The following is a 24190-nucleotide window of genomic DNA, read 5'->3' as shown; positions in this document are numbered from 1 at the left end:
AAAAATAATGATGTGTATGAGCCCATTGAAATCAATGGGTTTTATTCTCTGGGTATGGGCTCATGTTCACAGGCGGGTTTGAATTGCAGAATCCGCAGCTGAAGCTGCCCATAGGGAGACATGGGTGCCTGCAGCTGAATAAAAGGATGCGGGTTTGTTTTGCGAACCTTCTGGTCCAGAAAACAAATAGCAGCATGCTCCATTTTGCCGCGGATCCCACAGGGACAGCTTCCATTGAAGTCAATGGAAGCCGTCCGCTCTGCGGCCCGTGCGCAGCTGATACTGCAGACGTGCTGCGGATCCTGAGGGAAAGCAGGAGCTGCGAGCTGCCAATCCCTATGCACCATCGTGGCGTGTATGTGCACGTAATATATGCCAAGATAGAACATGCTGGTGTGAGTGGCCCTATACAAAATCAATGGGCTATTGGCATCCCATGACGTGTACGGGAAAATATCGAGTGTGATGCGAATGGCAATATGCCCATGTGAGAGCGGCCTAAGTGTGACCACCTCTATAAAAGCAGTTTTGGCTGTGTGCTGGTCTGGAGCATTCAGGGGAGGAAAGACCTCAGCGATGATCGGTGGGGGTCTGACTGCTGGGACCTCTACTGATCCACACAAGTGGGGTCCTAATGGTCGTTGCATGAATGGGGTTGAGAATGTGCCTGCGGGAACCACCGGGACCCCTGTTCTCGGGATCAGTAGAGGTCCGGCAGTCAGACCCCACCGATCATTAAGTTATCCCCTATCTTATAACCCTGCAGATAGTTTTAGAATTTGGAACACCCCTTTAATGTCTTATGAAGATACCCAGCAGTCTTGGACACTTAGAAGAAGGTCTGTGCTGCTCTTAAGAACCAATCATATTCTATGGTTAGCTGTTGCCTGTAGCAACCAATCGCCTTTCAGCAGTGTTACTCATAACAACCAATCACATGTCAGTGGTGTTATTCATCACAACCAATCACATTCTATCCTTCCATGTTCCCCATAACAACCAATCACATTTAAGCAGCGTTACACATAACAACCAATCACATGTCAGCAGTGGTACTCATCACAACCAATCACATTCTATTCTTCCATGTTCCCCATAACAACCAATCACACTTAAGCAGTGTTACCCATAACAACCAATCACATGTCAGCAGTGTTATCCATAACAACCAATCACATATTATCCTTGCCCATAGCAACCAATCATACTGCAGCTTCCATTCTTCAGTGCAGTTTACAGAATGAAAGCCGTTATGTGATTGGTTGCTATAGACAACTGCGCCTCTTTTCCATTTCGCCCCATACATGAGGTCTATGATCATGTCCGTAACAATAACGTATTAATAGAATTAATCCCCGGTGACGGCGTGGAACGGTGACGAGAAGCCGCTCTACTTTTCTGGAACCAACACGTGACCCTTCCCGCTCCGTGACATCATTCCTGGCTTTCGTATGAATGGATAACGAAAGGGGGCGCGACCTGGCTACGTCATGGGTGACGTCAGCGGTGACGGCGCGTTCCCGGAAGTGGAGTGCGTTCGGCGGAGCTGGCCCTTGTTGTTGTTGTGGTGAGAAGTCCCCGGCGTGCCCTCGCCAGCGCGTCTCAGCCCCGCAGCCCACGGAGGCGCAGCAGGTACCTGCGGGCGGAGCGGGGAGGAGGGTGAACGCCCCCGGCTGGGCTGCACTCGTTATATTGGCTGCTTCTGTGGTGTGTGGGACCGGTGCGAGAACCCAATGCCCGGGGTCTCCAGCAGGGAGGTAGGCCTCGGCGTGCAGCCTCCTAACACGTGTCCCTGCGCCACTCTTCAGGACCGAGGTGTTGACTGCCTCACACAGCTGCGGGGAACTACAACTCCCAGCATGCTCTGCGGCCAGGACTCTGCAAGTTGCACTTTGACAATCTTTTGGGCTTCCAAATCTATAAAAACAGTTAAAAAGGGTCTAAGGAGTGAAATGATAACTTTCTGACACTTCCCCCGTTCATGTAGCGTGATGATGGCGGCCGTGCGACTAGGTACAGTGCGCATTTCTATACAAGCAGTAGTTAGGGCCGGCTCACACGAGCGTATAGTGACCGTATATTACACACGCAGGTATTGTGGGCGTAATGCGCTGTACCTGTGTCATATCGGCAGGCCCTGTCGCCGCTCGCATTGGATTGCGCAAGAATAATCGTAGCATGTTCTATCTTGGCGCGTACTACACGTGCGTACACGCCAACGTAATACATGGTGATGGGCGGCCTGTGCGCTATGTCATTGTATAGCGGCTGTGCGCCACATGGGTATATCTGCCAGATACGCTCATGTCAGGGTCGATCCTGCAGCAGAATCCGTCTGGCGCCCCCGTGTACCTGTCCACAGTCTGTTAATCCATTCTGCGGATGTGCTGGCCGGCGCACATGCCCAATACAGACTATGGCGTGCCATCGCTAGGCAATGCCGCGGATCATGCGTCCTTTCCGCACTGATGATTGTGGACGGGCTGCGGACCGGACAGCTTTCATTAACTTCAATGGAAGCCGTCTATGGGCGGTATTTGCTGCGAAGTCTGGACGCAGGCGCCTACTCCGAATTCCGCAATGCAAATCCGCCCGTGTGCAGCCGCTTGGGTTTACCCTCACTGATCAGCGCCACAACGCAGTGAATGGAGGGGAAGCAGGTGGCTCGGCAGCCCCGTGTAGTGGCCGGCACTGGCAATTGCAGCTGTCATTGCTTTTAATGGGAGATGCACTTGCAATTCTGCCCCATACCCTGTGTGACCCGGTGGCAGCGGGCGACTGAACAGCTGATCGTCCGAGATCCTGAGCAGTGGATTCCAGCTGATCAGCTGCTGATTACCTATTCCAAGGATCGGTCATATGCATTGCCTGGAAAACCCCATGTTAAGCTAGATTGACCAGCTCCACCCGCTGTCACACTGCAGCGGTGATGATCCGTATACCCACAGGACCACTGCAGGCAGTCCCCGCCCTCAGGGGGTTTGTGCTGTGGACCGTTTAGGATCCCGTACAGGACCCTGGACATCGTTCGGGGGATTTAAATGATGCTGTTAGCAGCATTTAAAGGGTTAACAGCGAGCGGCTTGTTGGGGCTGTTGCCAGCTGTAAGAAACGTCTGACATCCATGATGTATGGAGGGGGGGTCACAGTGCGGTCTCCCTCCATACACATTCTGCAGCTGTAGGACGTAAAAGCACTATAGGGCAGTCACTAAGGGGTTAAACAGTTGGCAATGACCTAAAACAACAACAATAGTAGCAACTCTCCTCTGGGTAACTCTCACTGCCGCTCTCCTGCTCTGTGTTTACAGGAGAAGTCAGGTGACCTCTACAGCCAATCAGAGGCTGCAGCGTTACTGCTACTCTCCTGGCATCAGCACTTAGGACTGTGACGCTGCAGCCTCTGATTGGCTGCAGCGATCACCTGACTTCTCCTGTAAACACAGAGCAGGAGGGTCGCGAGAGCTCAGAGAGGGAAGCGAGACTGAGCAGGTGTGACCACCTCGGAACAGTCACTGAGCTGGACACAGGAGGGAAACAGCAGGTGGCGCTATTCCTATGTTAGTCCTGGAATAGCGGCGGATAGAAACATATAATTTTTTTTCAAAAGTGTAAATACAAAAAAATCTTTACTAGTTGGGCAGGACATAAGTTTCTTGTATCCGCGGCCGTCTGGTTTCTCTTGTTCTCCTGCAGTTGTTCAGCATCTGTGGATATTTGTGGTGCCGCTGAAGGAGCCAACGATCAATTGGTCTCGTGGCTACAAGAATTGTCTGCCATCAGCCATTTTCCCCACAAAGGGTCTGTTAAAGTGGCCGGCAATAACCGCTTATACGCACCCGTCCCAGTGCCGCGCTTCAGCTCGCCCCTCCAGCGTTGTGCCGCTGCAGTCAGCCTGTTGATGCGACCTCCCAGACCTCGGAGGCATGTGATTGGCTGCAGCAGCCTGGAGGGGAGAACAGAGGTGCAGCGCTGGGACTGCAGGGGGTTCAGATGGGGGAGTATCAGGCCCACACGATCAGGTCAGATTCCGCATGCAGATTCCCATCATTTGCGGAAAGTAACTGCGAATGATTGCAGTTGCAAGCGTTTTCCCGCACGGATGTACACTGCGCACAGCGCATCGTCTGCACGGGAGAAAGATTTATCATTCCTTTCCTGATGGCATTCCGGACTTTTCATCTATTTTCCTTTGAAGTTGCGAGCGTTTCCGCCATTCATGCGCAATGTGAATTGTGTGTAGACAACGGAACACTCGCATCTATTGACTTCAATGGGGGCTGTCTGCGCGGAATCAACGCTAAAATAGAGCGTGCTGCGATTTTTCTCAATTCATATCCGCAAAAATGCTTGCGTTTCAATGCCCACGTTTTACCGCGGATCACCCACACAGATGGCGATCGCGGATTCCGCCCGTGTGAGCCCGACCTAAGCGATAGATATATATATATATATATATATATCTCCACCCCCCCCCCCCACCCACCCCCCCTTAAGGATGTTGGTGACGAGTGTTGGGATATTTCAGGCTCTGGTTGGGCAGGACCGATCGGTATAACGGCTCTCGCTACGGTCGCCGCTGACTATTATTAGCTTTGCATGCCTGACAATTGAAGGTGTTGTCAGTGCAGTAACCGCAGCTAGTGCGGCGCGTCCGCCTCTTTAACACTTCAGCAACCCCTTGCGGTGGTGAAGGGGTTAAACTGCACATTTCGTACCAGCGTCCTATTCGGTCAGCATTTCCCCGTGTAAAGGTCGCTGTGTGGAGACGCTCACGTTGGGGTTGCTGTGGACAGACTGATGAGTCAGCGCTCTGCACATACGCTGACTCATGGGTTCGCACCACGCCCCTGCTCTTTTCTCTCTCCTTGGGGCTGACAAGTTGGCTCCCTGTAGGTGAAGTTAAAGGTCACGTCATCTTTTCCTTCCCTGCTACTTTAGTGGGGGGTTTATTGTAAGCCGCTGAAAATCTTCCACGGTGACATTGCTGTCACATCCATATATATCCATTAATACTCAAAGTCCTGTTTCCATGGCAACCAGAACTTTACTATGATAATATAGGAAAATAAAAGCGTTAATCCAGCGGCAACAGGTCAAGCCTTGTTTTTTTGCAACCCGGCAGACTGCAGTGCTTCTACCTGTGTAGTACATGATGAGCTACCGCTTGTGTCACGGCAAGGACCTACCTGATGTGTACTCGAGCGTGATAGTATATTGGGGAGGGGGGGGGGGGTATTGATCGCTCTGCAACAGGTAAAAGAGCATGGAGGAGATCTGATGGAGAGGAAGTAATGGGCAGTTTACCGAGGGCAAAGCCTAGTGAAGCTGTGGCCCCATGGATCAGACAGTGGGTGTAAGTGCGCTGTATGATGCAAGCTGTGGCCCCACGGATCAGACAGTAGGTGGATGGGTGTTAGTGCGCTGTATAATGCAAGCTGTGGCCCCGCGGATCAGACAGTAGGTGGATGGGTGTAAGTGCACTGTCTGACGCAAGCTGTGGCCCCGCGGATCAGACAGTAGGTGGATGGGTGTTAGTGCGCTGTCTGACGCAAGCTGTGGCCCCGCGGTCAGACAGTAGGTGGATGGGTGTTAGTGCGCTGTCTGACGCAAGCTGTGGCCCCGCGGTCAGACAGTAGGTGGATGGGTGTAAGTGTGCTGTCTGATGCAAGCTGTGGCCCCGCGGATCAGACAGTAGGTGGATGGGTGTAAGTGCGCTGTATGATGCAAGCTGTGGCCCTGCGGATCAGACAGTAGGTGGATGGGTGTAAGTGCGCTGTCTGATGCAAGCTGTGGCCCCGCGGATCAGACAGTAGGTGGATGGGTCTAAGTGCGCTGTCTGATGCAAGCTGTGGCCCCGCGGATCAGACAGTAGGTGGATGGGTCTAAGTGCGCTGTCTGATGCAAGCTGTGGCCCCGCGATCAGACAGTAGGTGGATGGGTGTAAGTGTGCTGTCTGATGCAAGCTGTGGCCCCGCGGATCAGACAGTAGGTGGATGAGTGTAAGTGCGCTGTCTGATGCAAGCTGTGGCCCCGCGATCAGACAGTAGGTGGATGGGTGTAAGTGCGCTGTCTGATGCAAGCTGTGGCCCCGCAGATCAGACAGTAGGTGGATGGGTGTAAGTGCGCTGTCTGATGCAAGCTGTGGCCCTGCGGATCAAACAGTAGGTGGATGGGTGTAAGTGCGCTGTCTGATGCAAGCTGTGGCCCCGCGGATCAGACTGTAGGTGGATGGGTGTAAGTGTGCTGTCTGACGCAAGCTGTGGCCCCGCGATCAGACAGTAGGTGGATGGGTGTAAGTGCGCTGTCTGATGCAAGCTGTGGCCCTGCGGATCAAACAGTAGGTGGATGGGTGTAAGTGCGCTGTCTGATGCAAGCTGTGGCCCCGCGGATCAGACTGTAGGTGGATGGGTGTAAGTGCGCTGTCTGATGCAAGCTGTGGCCCTGCGGATCAAACAGTAGGTGGATGGGTGTAAGTGCGCTGTCTGATGCAAGCTGTGGCCCCGCGGATCAGACTGTAGGTGGATGGGTGTAAGTGTGCTGTCTGACGCAAGCTGTGGCCCCGCGGTCAGACAGTAGGTGGATGGGTGTAAGTGCGCTGTCTGATGCAAGCTGTGGCCCCGCGGATCAGACAGTAGGTGGATGGGTGTAAGTGTTCTGTCTGATGGAAGCTGTGGCCCCGCAGATCAGACAGTAGGTGGATGGGTGTAAGTGCGCTGTCTGATGCAAGCTGTGGCCCCGCGGATCAGACAGTAGGTGGATGGGTGTAAGTGCACTGTATGATGCAAGCTGTGGCCCCGCAGATCAGACAGTAGGTGGATGGGTGTAAGTGCGCTGTATGATGCAAGCTGTGGCCCCGCGGATCAGACAGTAGGTGGATGGGTGTAAGTGCGCTGTCTGATGCAAGTGGCGTTTGAGTTTCTCGGGCAGACTTTGCATTACAGATGTGTGAATCCACTCTAAATGTAATTTTTTATTTTTTTTAAAAAAAAGATAATTGTGGTTTCATACGGGTTTATTCAAAGGTTGCAATCAAGTGACATTTTGCTACAATTATCATCACAGAGGGTGTCCAGCTGTATTGATGGCGGATCCCCAGGATAGGTCATCAGTTGTAGTTTGGATGGATTCTGTCACCCGGTACCTCCACCGGTCAGATGTTTGCCAGGCTCTTGTACTCATGTACTGAGCTGATTTCTGCAGGAAATTGACACCTCCGTTCTCGCTATAGTGGTCAGGCTTGGTACTGCCCAATTAAGTTCCCATTGACATGTATGGGATCTTTAGCTGCAATACCAAACATGGCCACTGTAGGGAGAATGGAGCAGTCTGTTTCCTGCAAAAATCAGCTCAGTACACAGGCCTGGGCAACAGCTGATTTTTCACTGAGAAGTCCCAGCGGGATACCAGTTGAAAGAATGCGATCAGCGCCACCTGCTGTGAAAATCAGCGTGCAGCGCTGATAACAGTCATTGGTGATTTCTAGCTGGCTAAAAATCAGTGATGAATGAAAAGTGCACGATGGCCGCGCGTTTAGATGCAGTGATTATTGCTCAAAAGATGGCTTTTGAGGGAATTTTGAGTGTTGATCGTTGTCTAAATGGGCCTTTAGAAATACTATTTTTTTTAATCCTCTATTAGCATGTCTTCAGAAGGCGCGGCGGAGGTGCCATGGGAATACACGCGGCCATGTCTGCATGAACAGCAGGCGATCGCTGAGGCCACTGATTGGCTGCAGTGGTCATGTGAGCGATAAGCGTGACTGTCCCTTCCTCCTTGTGATGGCTTACATGTCACAAGTCTTATGACATGTCAGGTACACGCTAAGTCACTAGAGCAGAAGTAAGTGTATTCTCCAACACGCCAAGGAGGGCGCCACAATGTTAGGTGGCGGGGGCCGGGCAGCTCCAGGAATTTGGCCAGGAGAGAAACCTCTCTGGATTGTTGTCCTCGCACTCGCAGGGGAATGCGGCGGCGGCGGTTCTGACCTTTATTCTCTGCGCTATTTACAGTAAAGGTGATATAGTTAGTAACTTAGCTCAAAACTCCAGAATAGGCGGTGGTTAAGGTTACATACATGTCAGCGCAGTCACGTGAATACGGAGGGGCTATCACAGAGACCACAGGAGAGGTGACAATAATTGGGGGGGTCCCACCCATCACATGGATGGAGGTGCGGGGTCTGCCTTTGGCCGTATGGAGGAGCGCGACTATATTCACAGTGGAGCGTGAGGGATGCCGCTGCTTTGTGAGTCCCGTGGAGGTGAGCAGCAGTGCACATGAACGACTATGGCGCCATTCACACAGAAACGGGACAGGAGCAGGTTTTTTTTCTTTTTCCTCTCTGGAAATAGTCCGGCTGCCTTCACATAGGCGAGAAAATCGCGCAAGATCTTGCACGAACATGAACCCCATTCTTTTAAATGGGGTCATACAGATGAGCGATGTCTTCCTGGATGGCACCACGAAATCGTGGCAGGTCCTTGCTTGTGCACGCTCTTATATCTTCTGTTTCAGAACTGCATGTTCTGTTTTTGGACAGTCCTTCAAGAACTGCCCATTATTTTCTATGGTGGTGTGAAAAAAACGGATCACATGACATGCAAGTGCAATATGTTTTTAATGCATGTAACTATGGGGACCACTTTAAAAAAAAAAAGTATGCAAATTATGCCTGAAAAGGACAAAAATGTATCGCGAATACGGGAAAATGCTTAGCGAGTTTTTCACAGACCAAAATCCTACTTCCCAGTGTGACTGCGGCCTACGGAGCGTGAGCGCTGCGGACTAGCTGTACGAGCCATGGGGATGAGATCTACACAGATTTCATAATAAGGCCGCGTTCACTCTGTGTGAGAAGCGCAGGCCGATCGTGCACTCTTTCACTAGCGGTTTTACGTGCCATTGTGATGTGCCTTGCGAGAAAAATAAAACCCTGCATGTGCGATTTTAATTTTTTTTTTTATTTTTAATTTATTTTCATTTTTTTTCCCCAGACGTGTGAGAATCACCTGTTGCGAATAGAAACCCCCGTATGACATCCCCATGAAAATAACATTTACGCACGAGTGCGATGTAAAATCATGGGTTCCTTTCACATGCGATTTCTGTGCGTCTCGCAGCACACTGAAATTGCGCGTGAAAATCACCCCTGTAAATACAGCCTACGTTTCATCCTTGTTTTGCAGAAAGAAATCTAGACGGAATTGACAAGCGGCGCGACTTTTCGATTTGTAGCCTGTAAATTTATGCCGCAGCGCTTCAGCACAGATTTCACCTTTTTAATTAAGCCTGCTCTCACTCAGGCGTCCGTTAAACGCAGCGGTTTACTGCGTTTTTTAACACACCCCATCATTGCAATGGGCGATGAGGTGCATTTAAAAACCGCGGCGTTAGAAATGCTGAGCTTGAACGCTAGTCTGAGAAGCCCCATTGAAATCAATGGAGGCTCTTATAGCGTTTGGCATGACATTTCAAACACAGCACTAAACATTGTAAATAACAGCCTGTGTGACAGTGACCTAATGGGGTGAAATCCGCATCAAAATCTGCATGTAAAGGCGCATCTGGACACAAGATTATCGCTCAAAAGATGTCTTTTGAGCGACTTTTGAGTGATAATCGTTGTGTGCATTACACGGCAAGATGATCTCTCAAACGTTGAGCGATCACTTTGCGCTCCGAGTGGGGGATGCAGAAGACAAGCGGGGCCGCTTGTCTTCTGCATCCAGCTGTTCTCTGCTCGGAGCGCTCTAAACAGCTTAGCGCTCCGGGCAGGGTATGCCTAACACAGCTGGACCGCTGTGTTCTTCATACCCCAGCTGTTCACGGGGGACTTAGCTGATATACAGCTGTGTGATCTGTGCGGAGTATGAAGAACGCAGCTAAACCACTGTGTTCTTAATACCTCATGTGTTAAGGGAGCGGGATACAGCTGAAATAATAGTATCAGCTGTATCCCACTGTGAATTCCTGATAACTGATAGCATGCTGAAAGATCAGCGACTGGTTAATGAAGACTGCATGAAGTCAGTGCAGTTACACACAACGATTATTGCTCAAAAGACGGCTTTTGAGCGAATTTTGAGCAATAATCGTTTTGTCTAAATGGGCCTTTACTCGTGGCTTTTTATGCAGATGTGCACTTAAATCCGCTATGTGGGAATATACCATAAGACCGGCTTCACATGGATGTATTTCTGCTTGCAAACCTTGCGCGAATAGAACCTGTTGATTTTCAATGGGTTCGTTCACATGAGCAGGTTTTGTGTTCGCACTTTCAGACGCATTAAAAATGATATAATATGCTCCATGCATTTGTACATCAAAGGTTCCTATAGAAGTCAATGGTGGGTGCGCAAATGTGCGCACAATACGCAAGGAGATACTTGAAACACTACGTAAAGGCCCATTTACACTGAAAGATATCCCTCAACAGACAGTTTGAGTGACAGTTTTGAGCGATCATCTTTGCATAAACTCTTAAGTAGTTAATTAGCTACTTAAGAGCTGATGCAGGCGGAGCGCGATACAGCCACGATATCTCTGTATATACAAAACAGATGCTTTGTTCTCAAACAGCTGCATTGTTCTCTGAGCTTTCAGCTGGTGTCCTGCCAGCAGGATACCAGCTGAAGGAATACGATCAGCGCCGCCCGCTGAGAAAATCAGTGTGCAGCGCTGATAACAGTCATGGGTGATTTTCTAGCCTATGAACGAAAAATGCATGAACAGTGCACGATGGCAGCGCGCTTAGACAGAACGATTATCGCTCAAAAGATGGCTTTTGAGTGAATTTTGGGTGATAATCGATGTGTCTAAATGGGCCTTAATTCCTCTGGCAAAAGAGCACGTCTGGAACTAATTAGTCAGTCAGTGTGTATGCGCGGAAGTGAGTATACCCTGTGGGCAGAAAGAATGTAGTAAAATGCAAAGATGTGTGCGCAAAAACCGTCTAAGGTGAGACCATTGTATACAATCCCGTCTGCATCGTGTAAATCTGACACGTGAAATCTGCGGCCTCAATTTCTGCGTCGGATTTCACTGTTTGAAGTACCTGGAGTGAATTCTTTCTGAAATCTGCAGCCAAATCGTGCGGTCCATTGTTTGAGGTGTCTTGTGTGCCAGGCTGTTGGTTGTGTTGCCCCTGGCAGTGGGTAAATTAGTGCTTCATGGGCATTTCCCTTTTATCTAATTGCTTTTGCCCTTTCTGCCGCACACATCACCTATTGGCCGTCAGCGGCCTGATGACTACTGGAATGCCCACACATTACCGTTGTGCAATTTGTCTTTGCCCGTCTTGCCAGCGCACATGTTTGTCTCTTGACCGCTGCCATGTGATGTGGAAAGGCTGATCTCCTACACATGTGTGCTGCTAACAAGACCTGAGCAAAACTCCCAGGGCTTGTGTAATCCTTCCTGGGAAAGCTGCTGTCACATCCATGTCACATGAAGGATTCTGTTTACGGCTGCCATGGTTTCACAAGAATCTCGCCCTAAAAAAAAAAACTAAAAACCTAGGGAATGGCAGATGTTACTTGGTGTCATCTCTGTGCTGGGTGTAAGTGATGGTAATGTAGCAGCGTGCCAGGAGTTACTGTGTAACCTTCTGCAGGATCTGCCGATGTCAGCCGTCCTGGAGGAGCATGATCTGGCATATCTTCCTCATGCTCTACAAGCATTGGCTCATTTTAACTCTTGCATTCAACTCTTTCACAACTTTCTTAGTTGCTGCATAATACCAGACTGGCTGCTGGGAAAGCTGCAGCTATAAAGCAAGTGAACCACAGGCTTCGTTTGCTAGGCATTCAGCTATGACAGCACTGGGGGCTTTCAGAAGGCTCCAGGCTGTCATGGCATTCAAATGGCACCTCACGATTTCATCATGGAAGGGCTGCTCAGAATCCCGCAAAACCAATAGTGGGATTTAAATGCCACTGACTAAACTGATAGCGGCATTTGCAGGGTTAATGAGACAGCCCACACCTGCATTGTGTGGAGCGGGATTGCCTCCCGATTGCCCGCCAGAACGCGTAGGATGTAAATATACATCCTGTATCGCTAAGGGGTTAATAAACTTTATGTGCTATTTGTCTTGAATGTTATTTTTCACAGCTTTAAAACGCCCTATTTAAAATGTGGCGTTTTAACAGATGACTGTGAGCCATAACCACATCATGGAGCGCACCAGAGAAGTACTGAGCAGTGTAGGTGTGATTTTAGTAGCTCCCAGACAAGTAAAACACTTAAAAGGGTTGTCCAGTTGTAAACTATTGATGGCCTATCAGCAAGGTGAGTAATTAATAGTAGATTGATGGGGGTCCATTGCCAGGAAAACTGCCAATCAGCTGTTCTTTGGGCTTGTGTACTAAGCTGAAGCAGACAGCTCCATTCTCACTACAGTGGCCAGGCTTGGTATTACATGCCTAGTTTCCATTGATGTGAATAGGAACATGGCCTGCAATACTAAACATGGCCACTGCACTGGGAACAAGGGTGTCTGCTTCCTGCAGAAATCTGCTCGTTATATGAGAACAGTAACTCAACAAAGAACTGACCAGCAGGGGTCCCAGGTGGCAGACCCCACTGATCTCTTATTGATGGCCTGCCCTGCAAATAGACCTTCAATAGTTTACAATGGGACAACCCTTTAGCTTGTTGTAGTGTCTGTGTGAATCCCTCTCCCTCCTCTTTCCCCTAGTCTTCTATGGGCATTATGAGTTATCCCTCTCTCCTGCGTCCTCTTCTCCATGTTTGTTAGTGACAGACTTCATATGACAACAGGCAGTGGATGGCAAATTAGGAGGTGAGACCACTAGTAGATGGCACTCTAGAGGGGTCTTTCAGCATAATCTGATGATGTCATTTAGGTAAAAAAAAAGTTTTTGAGATAACTTGTGTTAATATGATAGCCAAAGAGTGGTGGCCACTTAAAGATCTCTGCGTGTCTTAGTAAATGCTTGTACTCCCCAGGAAGTAACTTTTGAGCATCTTTTCTAGATCTCTGCATTGTGTTGTTACTCCTCGAAATGTATCAAGACATATCCATATACACTCGCTGTCGGCAGTGATGGGGGTCGGTGTATAGGCGCACACCCCCTTAACCAGGGGTATGATGGCACACGGTTGTTAATTTATTCACACGCTTCCAGGAGGAGTAAAAGAGGAACGACACAACAGAGTTTTAAGGAACAAATACGTTGTAGCGATGTTGTCTCATAGGAGGCTGTAATGGACGTGCCAGAGGAGCGGAAAGGTCCTCTTTAATCCCGACGGATTGTTGAAACTTTTCCTCTTTGTTTATTTAGTTTATCGCTTTGCATATTTTCGGTTCTTGAGTATCTGGTTGGTTTCCCCCCCAAAGTCTTTTCGGATGATGTCATCTGTGTTTCCACATAATGTCTTTTCATGATATTCCAGTGTTTTCCCTTCTATGCCTCTTTATTGCAGCAAGCTTATAATTATTGGCCAAGTTCAGCGGTGAGTCAGATGAGAAGTATGTCACAGTGTTTCCTCTGGAGCTGTCAGAATTCCTCAGCAGAAATAAGCTTATTTTATCCCCTCTTTAATTACCATTTTCGATACTTATCGAATCAACAAACTGATGAGTAAGTCTGAACAGGTTAAGGCCATTTCCACTGAGATGACTAGAAGTCTCTGAATGCAAATAATGTAGGAAAGGCTCCTTAAAGGGGATTTTTCTTTATTTCATAATGTATAGATAAAAAGTTACTTAAAAGGGTCAGCGCAAACACGATGTCCACGCTTACGCATTTCAGGGCAAAAACACCCTCCCTGTGTCTTGTCCATGAGCTGTCTGGTATTGCAGCTCTGCTTCATTCACTTGAATGGATGCAAACTGCAATATTAACCCTTTGCAATCCAATTTTGGGTTCAGGGGTTCCTAGGGGTCTCTTTCTTTCTGCCATTATACAATGGCGCCATCTGCTGGCTAGAGCCAGTACTGCAGTATGGGACATGCTGGAGAGGCCCCCGACAACAGAGCGGCCAGTAATCTACGGTAAGAATACCCTGCCGGACGTCTTCCAACATCGGAGCTGTACAGCCTTCAATCAGAATGTCTTTAGACGTCAGACAGTGGATTGGAAAGAGTGAAACACTGCCAGAAGAAAAGATTGGTGCTGTTTATGGGCTATAAGAGACTTTCTTTTCATACCTGTTAAGCCATTTAAAGGGTTGGAAAAACGGGACTGCTTTCTTCCAAAGGCCATCCTTGTCCAAATGGTTGGTTGTTGGTATTCCAGCTCAGCTCCATTGAAGTGAATAGGAGCTGAGCTACAATACCCGGCACAACCGACTGACGAGGGTGGCGCTGTGTTTGGAAGTACGCAGTCTCCCTGGACCAGTCCTTTTAAAGTGGTATTCCCATCCAAACTTTCCATGGCTAAGATGGAAAAATCCCGTGCTCTGTTTCCAACAAATGGCGCTCCGGCCCAGCTGTCTGCATAGCTCTCATTGAAGTGAATGAGACCTATGTAAACCATGTAGCACAGCACGCCGCTGCTTCCGAGTCATGAAAATAGCGTAGCATGCTGTGCTATGCTGCTTCCGTACCTCCCATTCATTTCAGTATGAACTGAAGCGCTCAACAATTTATTGGAAACCTGGCCGGATTTTCCCATCTCAGCCATGAACATCCGAGATGGCAATACCCCTTTAAAGGGCTTCTCCAGGGATGGCAGAGGAAAGCTCAACATAAGGGTGAAAAGAGCAAAACTTGACAGTTTTGTGGTTCCTTTTACCTTTTCTGTGTTTTAAGGCTGAGATCCCCCAGTGTAATCGAAGGGAACCCTTCAGCAGAAAAATCGTTATATAAACCCATCTCCTGTATATTGAGGTTAACACTGGAAGCGCTGAAATCTGGTGAACGTGATATGTATTTAAGGTGTATACACATCGTTTTACGGTGCATGGGTGGGAAGATGCAGACGGAGGAGCACACGGCTACCAGGGGGAGGCAGTAGTGAGCAGGAGCAGCAGCAGGGTTTCTGCTGACTGCTAGCAGTTTTTATGTTGACCGCTTCCCTTTAATAAGACTCTGTATCTGTTAACTCCGCATCAAATAGAGGATAGCAGTAAGTTCACAGTCAGACAGAACAACGGCCGTGCGCCTCTATATAATGGTCCGCATAGCTTGGCCTCCAGCGCTGATGCAACCTGCAGTTCATACAGCCATGTGCACGAGCCGTGAACAAAAAGTGTTTGCTCACAAGCATGAAGTCAGCGGCCAGAAGCATGACTAGCAGATTCTCTGGAAGTTGTTTACTGCCTGTCTTTTTGCCTTCCTTGTAAAATTCCGCCAGACTCGCATGGAATGTAATACCTCTTGTATAATCCATTCCCCCCAAACCTCACGGAAAGACACTTACTCCTTGTAATTTGCTCTGACCACAGCGTATTAAGCCATTCCAACTTTTAGTTTTATTTGGTTGTCTTTTGTTTTCCCTACGGAAAACTTGATCTCCTTTTTAGATACATCTTTTCTTATACTGTTATTTATGTGGGTTTTGGGTTGTTTGTTTGTTTGCTTGTTACTTTTTTTGGTCTGTAACTTTTTTTTCGGTAGTTTAGAAAACAAAAACAGTCCTTTTTATAGTGCGGAAATGTGTACATAATGCTGTGTGCCGTTAAAGGGGTTTAGAAGTCCGAATCGAGGAGGAAGCTCCTTGTGCGCTTACTATAGTTTGGAGCCACAAGCACGTGGGAGCCGGGGGAGTGTTGGTCTGGTCTGTGGGAATGTGAGCTCTGCAAAGCCTGTAAACAGCCGATGAGTCACGGCATTGCTATGTCACACAGTGAGGAGGGCCTCCCTCAGTGTGGCTTCCTTCTGTGTAAGCCTGTGGGTGTACTCATGCAATGTCTTTACAGGGAACAGGGCCTCCTCCGCTAGATTTACACTTTAGGCACCGCAGCAGATCACCATCTCTGTACCAGGTGAGAATGCACCGTTCAGAAAGGCTGGACTCCGCCGCTTATTTTGGATTTTCTTGCTTTTTGGCGAGGAAAGATATAGTCGCAGGTCTGACCCTACATGTGTGTATTCTGGGGTAAAAAGTGCATTTTTAATGCATTTCTGTTTCTACTGTAACTATCCAGGAGGAAATTGGAATTCTGCTCCAGCGTAACACCCAAACCCTCATGGGATACCTGCCGGTAACATTCTGCCTTGCAGGGTTCTGGCTCAGCAACTTTGTATCAGTTTGTTTGTTTCTTTTGTTGCAACTTGTTACCCTTTTGTTGCTTTTCTTTCCTTGCTTGGGAATCCTATTGCACATGCCAGAAATGGATGGAGATTGAAGTTTGTACTTTTTGTGCATAGTTTTCTTTTTTTCCTATGAGAGGGATTAATTGATTATCCATTCTAGTTACTTCTAGAAACGGGAGCCCTGTCCTTGTACATCAAAAAAAGGGAAGCTGCTGAGATGTCCCTTCTTTTTGAAGCTTAATTCACAAGTGGGTTTGTTCTTTCGTAAGTGCAGACGGATCATAGAGCACCGCAAACAGTGGTTAGATTATTAGCGCACCGCTGCTACCTTATCCGGCCGGCGTCCCGGGGAATATTTGAAAGAGATTGGTTGGATGAAATCTCTTCCCCTGGTAGAAGAAGACATGATAATCTGCTCGTTAATTAAAGCGTGCGCTGTTTGTTGTGATCACGCTCGTGGCACTTCTCCTTTCATTACGAGATATCGCCAGGCAGCCAACTGCGAGCGTCGTATGTAGTTAGTAATGACTTTTCCTCATCGGCTTTTTTTTTTTTCTTCTTACCCCTTTAAGTCTACGGCTTCTTTTATGAATTTCTGATGCCTATCATTGCCGAGGGAAGTAAACAAGCTAGGCTAATCCTTTTTGATTTAACTGGTTTAACTAGTAGGGGGGGGGGGGACAAAAACTTCAGGCCGGCAGTCAAGATTTAAGGGATGTTAATAATATTGAAGAAGCCGTACCAACGAAGTAAGAAGCACAGGACTTTTTTTTTTTTTTTTTCCTGTTCCAGTTTTTGAGCCGTCGGGATCTGTTCCTGACCTTCTTGTGATCTAATTCCCACATCATAAGCGCCCGGGATGCATCCTTTTCATCTTTCGAGTGGTTCTCTTCCCCAACACATCCTCCTCTGTACCGTCAATGAGATTGTTTGCTCTTTTTCTTCTTCTGCTTTCTTTGTTGGACTTGCCCTCAAGTCATCTGCACACTTGGACCCTTTTTTTTTTTTTTTCTTTTTTTTTTTTCTTCTTCTTCGTCGTCGTCTTTTTGTCTCCATGGTTACAGTCTCTAAGTTGGCTGGTTTTTGATGGTTTCCATGACAACCATCCTTGGGAAATCTGTAGTGTCTCAGCTACATTTTCTTTTCATCAATGATTTAAATGCCGGGGTTTGTAATAAGCAGTGTGTGATTTTTGGCATATTGTGAGAAGGCATGAATCCGGTTCCGGTGCCGTTTGTTTGATTGCCAGGAGGGAGGTTCCCAACCTCTGATACTGCAACTCGGCGCTCTCTCCAAATGGCATCTGCGCCAAGCAGCTGCAGGCTTTAATTTCAGAAATTTGCTTACTTGTCAGATTTACTGGATCTCCCCAAAATCCATACATGCCGTTTACAGCTTTTAGGTTGACTGCTATTTGTTAAAACTTGTTTTCGGGGGGGCTCCAGTTCCCTTCTATATCTCCATGGTGAGTTCATTTGTAAGGTTTTTATTTTATTTTTTTTTTGCTACCATCTATGAATGCTATAGACATGCAAATTATGTAACGGTAGAAAAACATAGTGCTGATTGTAACTATTTTGTATTCTTCTTTTTTTTAGTTGCTTTTTCTGCACCGTTTTGTCCTGGCGATTGTTTACAGGTTATGACGACTAATCTCAAACCAAACAAGGCATTAAAGGTAAGAAGGCTACAATATCTTTTACTAGTTTTGTATAAATGCACATATTGGCACAGCACTTGGTGATATATAGCTATATTAGGAGAGGTCGGCTTGGAAAAGAAGCACCAGCTGTAATATTGTGGCCTCTACGGAAGTGTGAGGTTATAGATCTAGTTAGGGCTCATTCACACTGGCGAGTCTCCCGCAGCGTTGTACGCATTACAGCCCATACGCTCTGCCGGCAGAGAGCTGCCTGGGGACCACGTACAGTCTGTGATTGGCACTGCACATGTACAGGAATCTGACGTCACGGACATGCGCTGTGTTTTTTTTACTAATTCCTTCAAATTCACCACTCTGTTCAAAGCGGGGATTCATATTGAAACACTGCCCGTAAGCAATGCATGTGTATGGGCAGCGTTTCATACATAGCCCATTCAAGGGCTGTATATGATACATAGAGAAATGGAGAATTCTGCGATACACGGTGCCCACACACAGGTGTAATTGGAAAAGTGAAAGACCACTGACTTTCAGTGTCTCTATTCACTGCCTGTTACGCATGAGAAATGTGCGTGTGTAATACACGGTGACAATACGCCTGTGTGAATGAGCCCTTGGATGTAATTATCTAGCCAAAATATTTAATAAGCGGTTACCTAATACTACATGACTAACCATAACATTTAGGTATTTATCAATGTCTCATCTTTCACTTTTTTCAACTGGTTTTTATCAGTTTTAGACTACCCCAAGGCGGGGGCCAACCATGTTTTCTGTGTTAGAGCTGCTTTGAAATTAGTCATATATTATTTTGGGGTTCATACATATTGGGGTGGCTTTACATGGAATGAGGTGCCTAGTACATAAGTGTCCAACAATCATCTCCTTTCACACAGGAGCGATAGTCATTCAGTAAATGGTGGCGGAGCGGCCAGAGATCTCTTCCAGCTGCCCACCTCCATTCACTGTGAACAGGCAGTCGTTCAAGGATGAGCCGCTGCCTGTTTACACGGAGTGAGAACTCGCTCACTAGTCCCTTTATTCCAGTCAGCTGAAACAAAACGACGAGCAACTACTGCGTGATTCCTCGCTCAGCACCCAGTCGCTGAAAATCATTTGTTTTAAATGAGGTTTTGGATGATAGGTGTCCTGTGTAAAGCCACCCATGTTTAAAGGGGTGTTCACATCTTGGCTTTTCATGGCCAAGATGGAAAGACCCCAGCCCTCTGTTGGAAACAGCTGAGCGCTTCACTCCAGTGGATGGGAACTACGTAAACTGCGCCAGGCTAGTTCCGGAGGCTCCGGGCGTTGGGGATAATGCAATAAAGTTGTGCACACAGTCTTAATGAACTTTTACACAACACGGTACTTGGGCAAGAACATTTGCTTGAACATTCTTTTGCCCAATCATTGGGCCTTGATTAAGGGGAGAATAATCATCTCAGAAACGAGGAAATTACTTGTGTATGTGAGCATAAAAATGCTTTCTGGTTGGCTGTATATCTTCTCATGTAAACCGGATGATGTGCAGCTGATCGGTGACATCTGTATGGGGTCGAGCGATCGTCTTAACAGTCATAGGCAAAAGGAATGAGCTGTGACTGACATGCTTGTTAGCACTAACACATGATCTGCCTGTGTACAAAGACCCTTAAGCCGGGCTCAGACCGGCGGATTTCAATTGCGGATTCTGCAATTGGCGTGAGCATTGAAAAGCATGAACTTTTGTCACTTCGCTCATGCGTGCTGGTAGGAATTGAGGATTCTGCAAGTTGAAGAAAAAACTCAGCATGCTCTATTTTAGCGCAGATTCAGCACAGACGGCCTTTATTGACGTCAATGGGTGTAAGTGTTCCGTTGCCCATACGCAATTAACATTGTGTATGAGTGGTGGAAACGCTCGCTACTGCAAAGGAAAATAGATAGAAAAGAGCGGAGGGGGAGAGAAAGAAAATTGGTCATATTATTGTCTGGCTGCCCATTGTGTTATCTACTCTCAGCAGGGTGCCCACACTCACCAGAGCCAAATGCCATCCACATCTCTAATGCCCCCCAACCACATCATTTCCCTCCCCTGCTTAGAGGCATCATCTCCTCCCATCATAGCATCTTTGACATCTCCAGCCATGCTCTACAACATCCTCTCCTCCCTGCCATGTCAGGTCTCTGTAGGCATCCATATGAAAATGGATCTGGTTTGTCTGTCATGAAGCCCGGGGTGCTGGTGTGATCAGTGCCTAACATCAGGCGTGGCATAACCATGGTCTATGGTCCGGTTAATGGGTTTAAAAAGTACTATTGTCCAGGCACAGATACGTCATGTATGTTTGATCAAGTTTCCTTTCGGGGTACTATAGCTTTATGTTCCACTCATGCTAGATGTGCTGCCATCCATAGCTGATGGACGGGGAGTGCCTACACAGTTGGGCAGCATGTAAATGAACTATTGTCTTGCAGGAGCCATTCACAGTCAAAATTAAATTTTTTTTCCTCTTTTACAGCAATAGCATTTTGACCTCAACTTGTGGAATAGTCTTAAAGCAACACTCCAGTTTTGGGACAAAAAATGTTGACCCCCGTACAGGAAGGGGATTGGGATATATTATCTGCAGTTGTTCTTCTCTGCCGCCCCTCCGATCTGTCGGTTGCATGCCCTGTTTTCAGCCATTGAAGATGCCTGTATTAAAGGGGTTGTCCCGCGGCAGCAAGTGGGTCTATACACTTCTGTATGGCCATATTAATGCACTTTGTAATGTACATTGTGCATTAATTATGAGCCATACAGAAGTTATCAAAAGTTTTATACTTACCTGCTCCGTTGCTGGCGTCCTCGTCTCCATGGTGCCGACTAATTTTCGGCCTCCGATGGCCAAATTAGCCGCGCTTGCGCAGTCCGGGTCTTCTGCTGTCTTCTATGGGGCCGCTCGTGCAGAATGCCGGCTCCGTGTAGCTCCGCCCCGTCACGTGCCGATTCCAGCGGCAATGGACCGCACAGAAGAGCTGCGGTCCACGGAGAGAGCAGACCCCGGCGGCCATCTTCAGCAGGTGAGTATGAAGACGCCGGACCGCCGGGATTCAGGTAAGCGCTGTGCGGTTTGTTTTTTTAACCCCTGCATCGGGGTTGTCTCGCGCCGAACGGGGGGGGGGGGGGGGGGGTTAAAAAACAAACAAACCCCGTTTCGGCGCGGGACAACCCCTTTAAGTTTCTATCCACCTAATGCACACCATGCACTGCTCTCTGCTGGTTGGGCAATGCTGATCACATGAGCAGTTCTGGTCAATCAGAGAGCATGTATAGTGCATTAGTAGTCCCAGGCCACTCTCACACACAGCGCGGTAAAATGTGGCGTTTCACCACGATTTTGAACGCAGTTACTGCATTTGATAGCGCTTTTGTAACGCACCCCATCATTGTGAAAAAAGAAAAGTGAAAAGCAGGCAGCGCTCAAGAATCATGACGTTAAAAATTCTGCGCTCAAGCGCAGGTCTGTGATGTCCCTTTAAAAAGTCAATGGGAGTGTTGTACCGCAATTAGCGCGATGTCCGAAACGCTGCTCTAATCGTGGTAAAAAGCGCTGGTGTGAGAGTGGCATAATGCTAGTAAGGAACCGTGGGGATTAGTCTGAAGATTGTTGGCCATATTGGATGGCTGAAAGCAAGACTCTGACCTGGCAGATCGGAGGGACAGCAGATAGGAACTGCAGGTAATGTACCCCCTTCCACTTCTGGTCCCGAGACAGAATTTTGTCCCAAAAGCGAAGGGTTGCTTTAATTCTCACACTTGATGCTGTTTCTATATAATGCCAGTAGAGGGGTTATTGGATGGGTCGTCCCACTACAACAAAGCATCGCCTTATCCACAGGATAATGGATAAGCACCTGATCAGTGGGGATCTGACCTCTGAGACCCCCAATGACCGCTTAAACAAATGGACCAAAGCATGCTCTTCTGAGTGCTGCGTCTATTCGGCTGTCATGGAGAGTGGTGTACAGCGTCCATACGGCGCCCTGATCCATTTTCGTTTTTTTCCTCCCTCTTTTAAAATAAAATCCATCGGCGTAGTTGTATGAGGGCTTGTGCTTTGCGGGACGAGTTGTATTTTGCGATGGTACTGTATAATGTACTAAATAAACTTAGCAAAAAATAGAGTAAAATGAAGAAAAAAAACACGAAATTCCATCATCTTTCAGTGCATTTTTTTTCGAAGGCACACAAACTGCAGCAAAAATTACATAATAACTTTATTCTATGGGTCAGTACGATTACCAAACTTATAGTTTTTTTGTTTTTTTTTTCTTTTGCTGTACTACTTTTATTTTTTTCAAAGATATTTAATTTTTTTTAAAATTATTTTCTGCTGCCATCTTCTGAGCACAATAACGATTTTATTTTTCTGCTAACCTAGTCATGCGAGGGCTTATTTTCTTGCGGGACGTCCAGTAGTTTGTGTTGGTGCACGTTTGGAATACATCCGACTTTTTGATCACTTTTTATTGCATTTTTTCTTGGAGACTAGGACCGAAAAAGCGCATTTCTGTCGTTCGTTATTTTTTTTCTGACAATGTTCACCATGCGGAGTAAATAATGAGTTACTTTGATAGATCGGACTTTTACGGACGCAGCAATACCAAATATGTATTTTTGTTTTATTATTTAGATTCTTTTATTATAAATATGGCAAAAGTTTTTTTTTCTTAATTTTTTGTACTTTTTCTTAAATTTTTTTTTTTTTTTAATGATTAGTAAAACTTTATTGATCTATTTACTTTATTTTAGTTCCCAACATACTGCGATCAGGCAGGCATTCTATGAAGCCACCCCACGGGCATGGGCATTCTGTCTAGACAGCCCTGGGGCCTTTCGGAAGGCCCCCAGCTGCCATGACACCCACACAGCTCCCTGCAATCACATGGGGGTTTTAAATGCTGCTGTCAGAATTGACAGCAGCACTCAAAGGGTTAACAGCTCTGATGAGCCGTGTGGCTTATTGGAGTTGTTGCCGCCGGGAGTTCACTGTAAGAAACAGCCGGCGCCCGCATTGTATGGAGGGAGATCGCCGTGCGATTTCCCTTCATACATGCCCTGACACTGCGTAAATGTACAACCTATAGCGTTAAGGCGTTAAAACATTTGTTGCAATTTAAGCTAATGATGACCTGTCCACAGGATAGGCCATCAATAGCAGATTGGTGGGGGTCCGACAGCCAGCTGCTCGGTTGTGTTTCCGAGCCACTGTGCTTGTGCCCAGATGCACCAGAGAGCCGGCAGTCCATTCCACACCACTCCAGAATATATGGGGATATCTGTCCGGCACGCAGCAGCCCTGGTGAGCTGCTAATCTGCGGGGGTGTCAGACCCCCCAGCCCCCTGCCGATCAGCTATTGATGACCATTAATAGTTTGGCGCTGGAAAAGCCCCTTTAATGCTTCAGGGTCTCCTTGTAGACGTCTCTGTGTAAAATGTAACAGCTATTCTTAGAATTTGGCCCCAGGGTCTGTGACACGCCGTCAGTTTACAATCCAATTTTTGCATAAAGGGGGAAATTCCAGAGGTTTTTTAAATATTTTAAAGGATTTTTATGACTTTGGCAGCTCCTGTGGGTGCTGCGGAGAATCCAGTTTTTCATTTTTCTGTTCATACTTTGTTTCTCTTGTTATGGAGATGGCTATAGTGATACATTTGCTTCTCTCCGATCTACACAACCGATGCTGTGAAGTTCTCATGAACTTTGCCTGTTACATTTGGCTCTTGGGGTAATCCACATTGTTAATCATTATGGAAGTTCCTGTCTCCCAGCAGATTTCTTTGGTCTGATTCATTAACGTCTATAATGTTAAAGGGCAGTTCTGGTTAATATTTAAAGGGGTATTCCCATCTATGACTTTTATGGCATATAAGCAGGATGTGCCATAAAAGCATGATTGACGTAGGCCCCAACCAAGTCCGACCATCCGCAGACCGTCTGTAGCCAACAATTATGGAAGCAGTTGGACGTAGTATGTTTGGCTAATTCTGTAACTTGTGTTGAAGTGAATGGGAGCTACGGAGACCATGTATTATAGCAAGCAGCACAGTTTCTGCAACGCCTGCATTAGGAGATGGGAGTACCCCTTGGAATTATCCCCCTTCACGATGATCAATGAGGTCTTTCCACTTGGTACTTCCATCCTTATGGTGAATGGGTTATGACCAAATGACAATAAAATGGTCCTCTTCTCCGCCCAAAGGGAAAAGAAAGTCACCACTCTTGATTATGGCCTACGTCTCGTATTGTAAGTCATTGACATCCAAGTGACTAGAAT

General features: G+C 47.4%; 1 protein-coding gene across 2 annotated transcripts in view; it reads left to right on the top strand.

Moving 5' to 3' along the window:
• Positions 1-1531: 1531 nt before the first annotated feature.
• Positions 1532-24190, top strand: part of MAFK (MAF bZIP transcription factor K) — a 32746-nt gene continuing 10087 nt past the window's right edge. Inside the window, exons 1-2 of one of the 2 annotated variants that reach the window (XM_066576320.1) lie at positions 1532-1632; positions 17823-17902. In XM_066576320.1, coding sequence (XP_066432417.1) covers positions 17867-17902 — 36 coding nt within the window. In that variant the 5' untranslated portion in view covers positions 1532-1632; positions 17823-17866. Of the gene's footprint in view, positions 1633-15882; positions 15954-17822; positions 17903-24190 lie in introns of those variants that run through there. The other variant, XM_066576321.1, reaches the window with a different exon arrangement.

This window comes from Eleutherodactylus coqui, chromosome 8, assembly GCF_035609145.1.
Source record: "Eleutherodactylus coqui strain aEleCoq1 chromosome 8, aEleCoq1.hap1, whole genome shotgun sequence".
Classification (NCBI taxonomy): Eukaryota; Metazoa; Chordata; class Amphibia; order Anura; family Eleutherodactylidae; genus Eleutherodactylus; species Eleutherodactylus coqui.
This window is presented reverse-complemented; position numbering and strand designations above follow the sequence as displayed.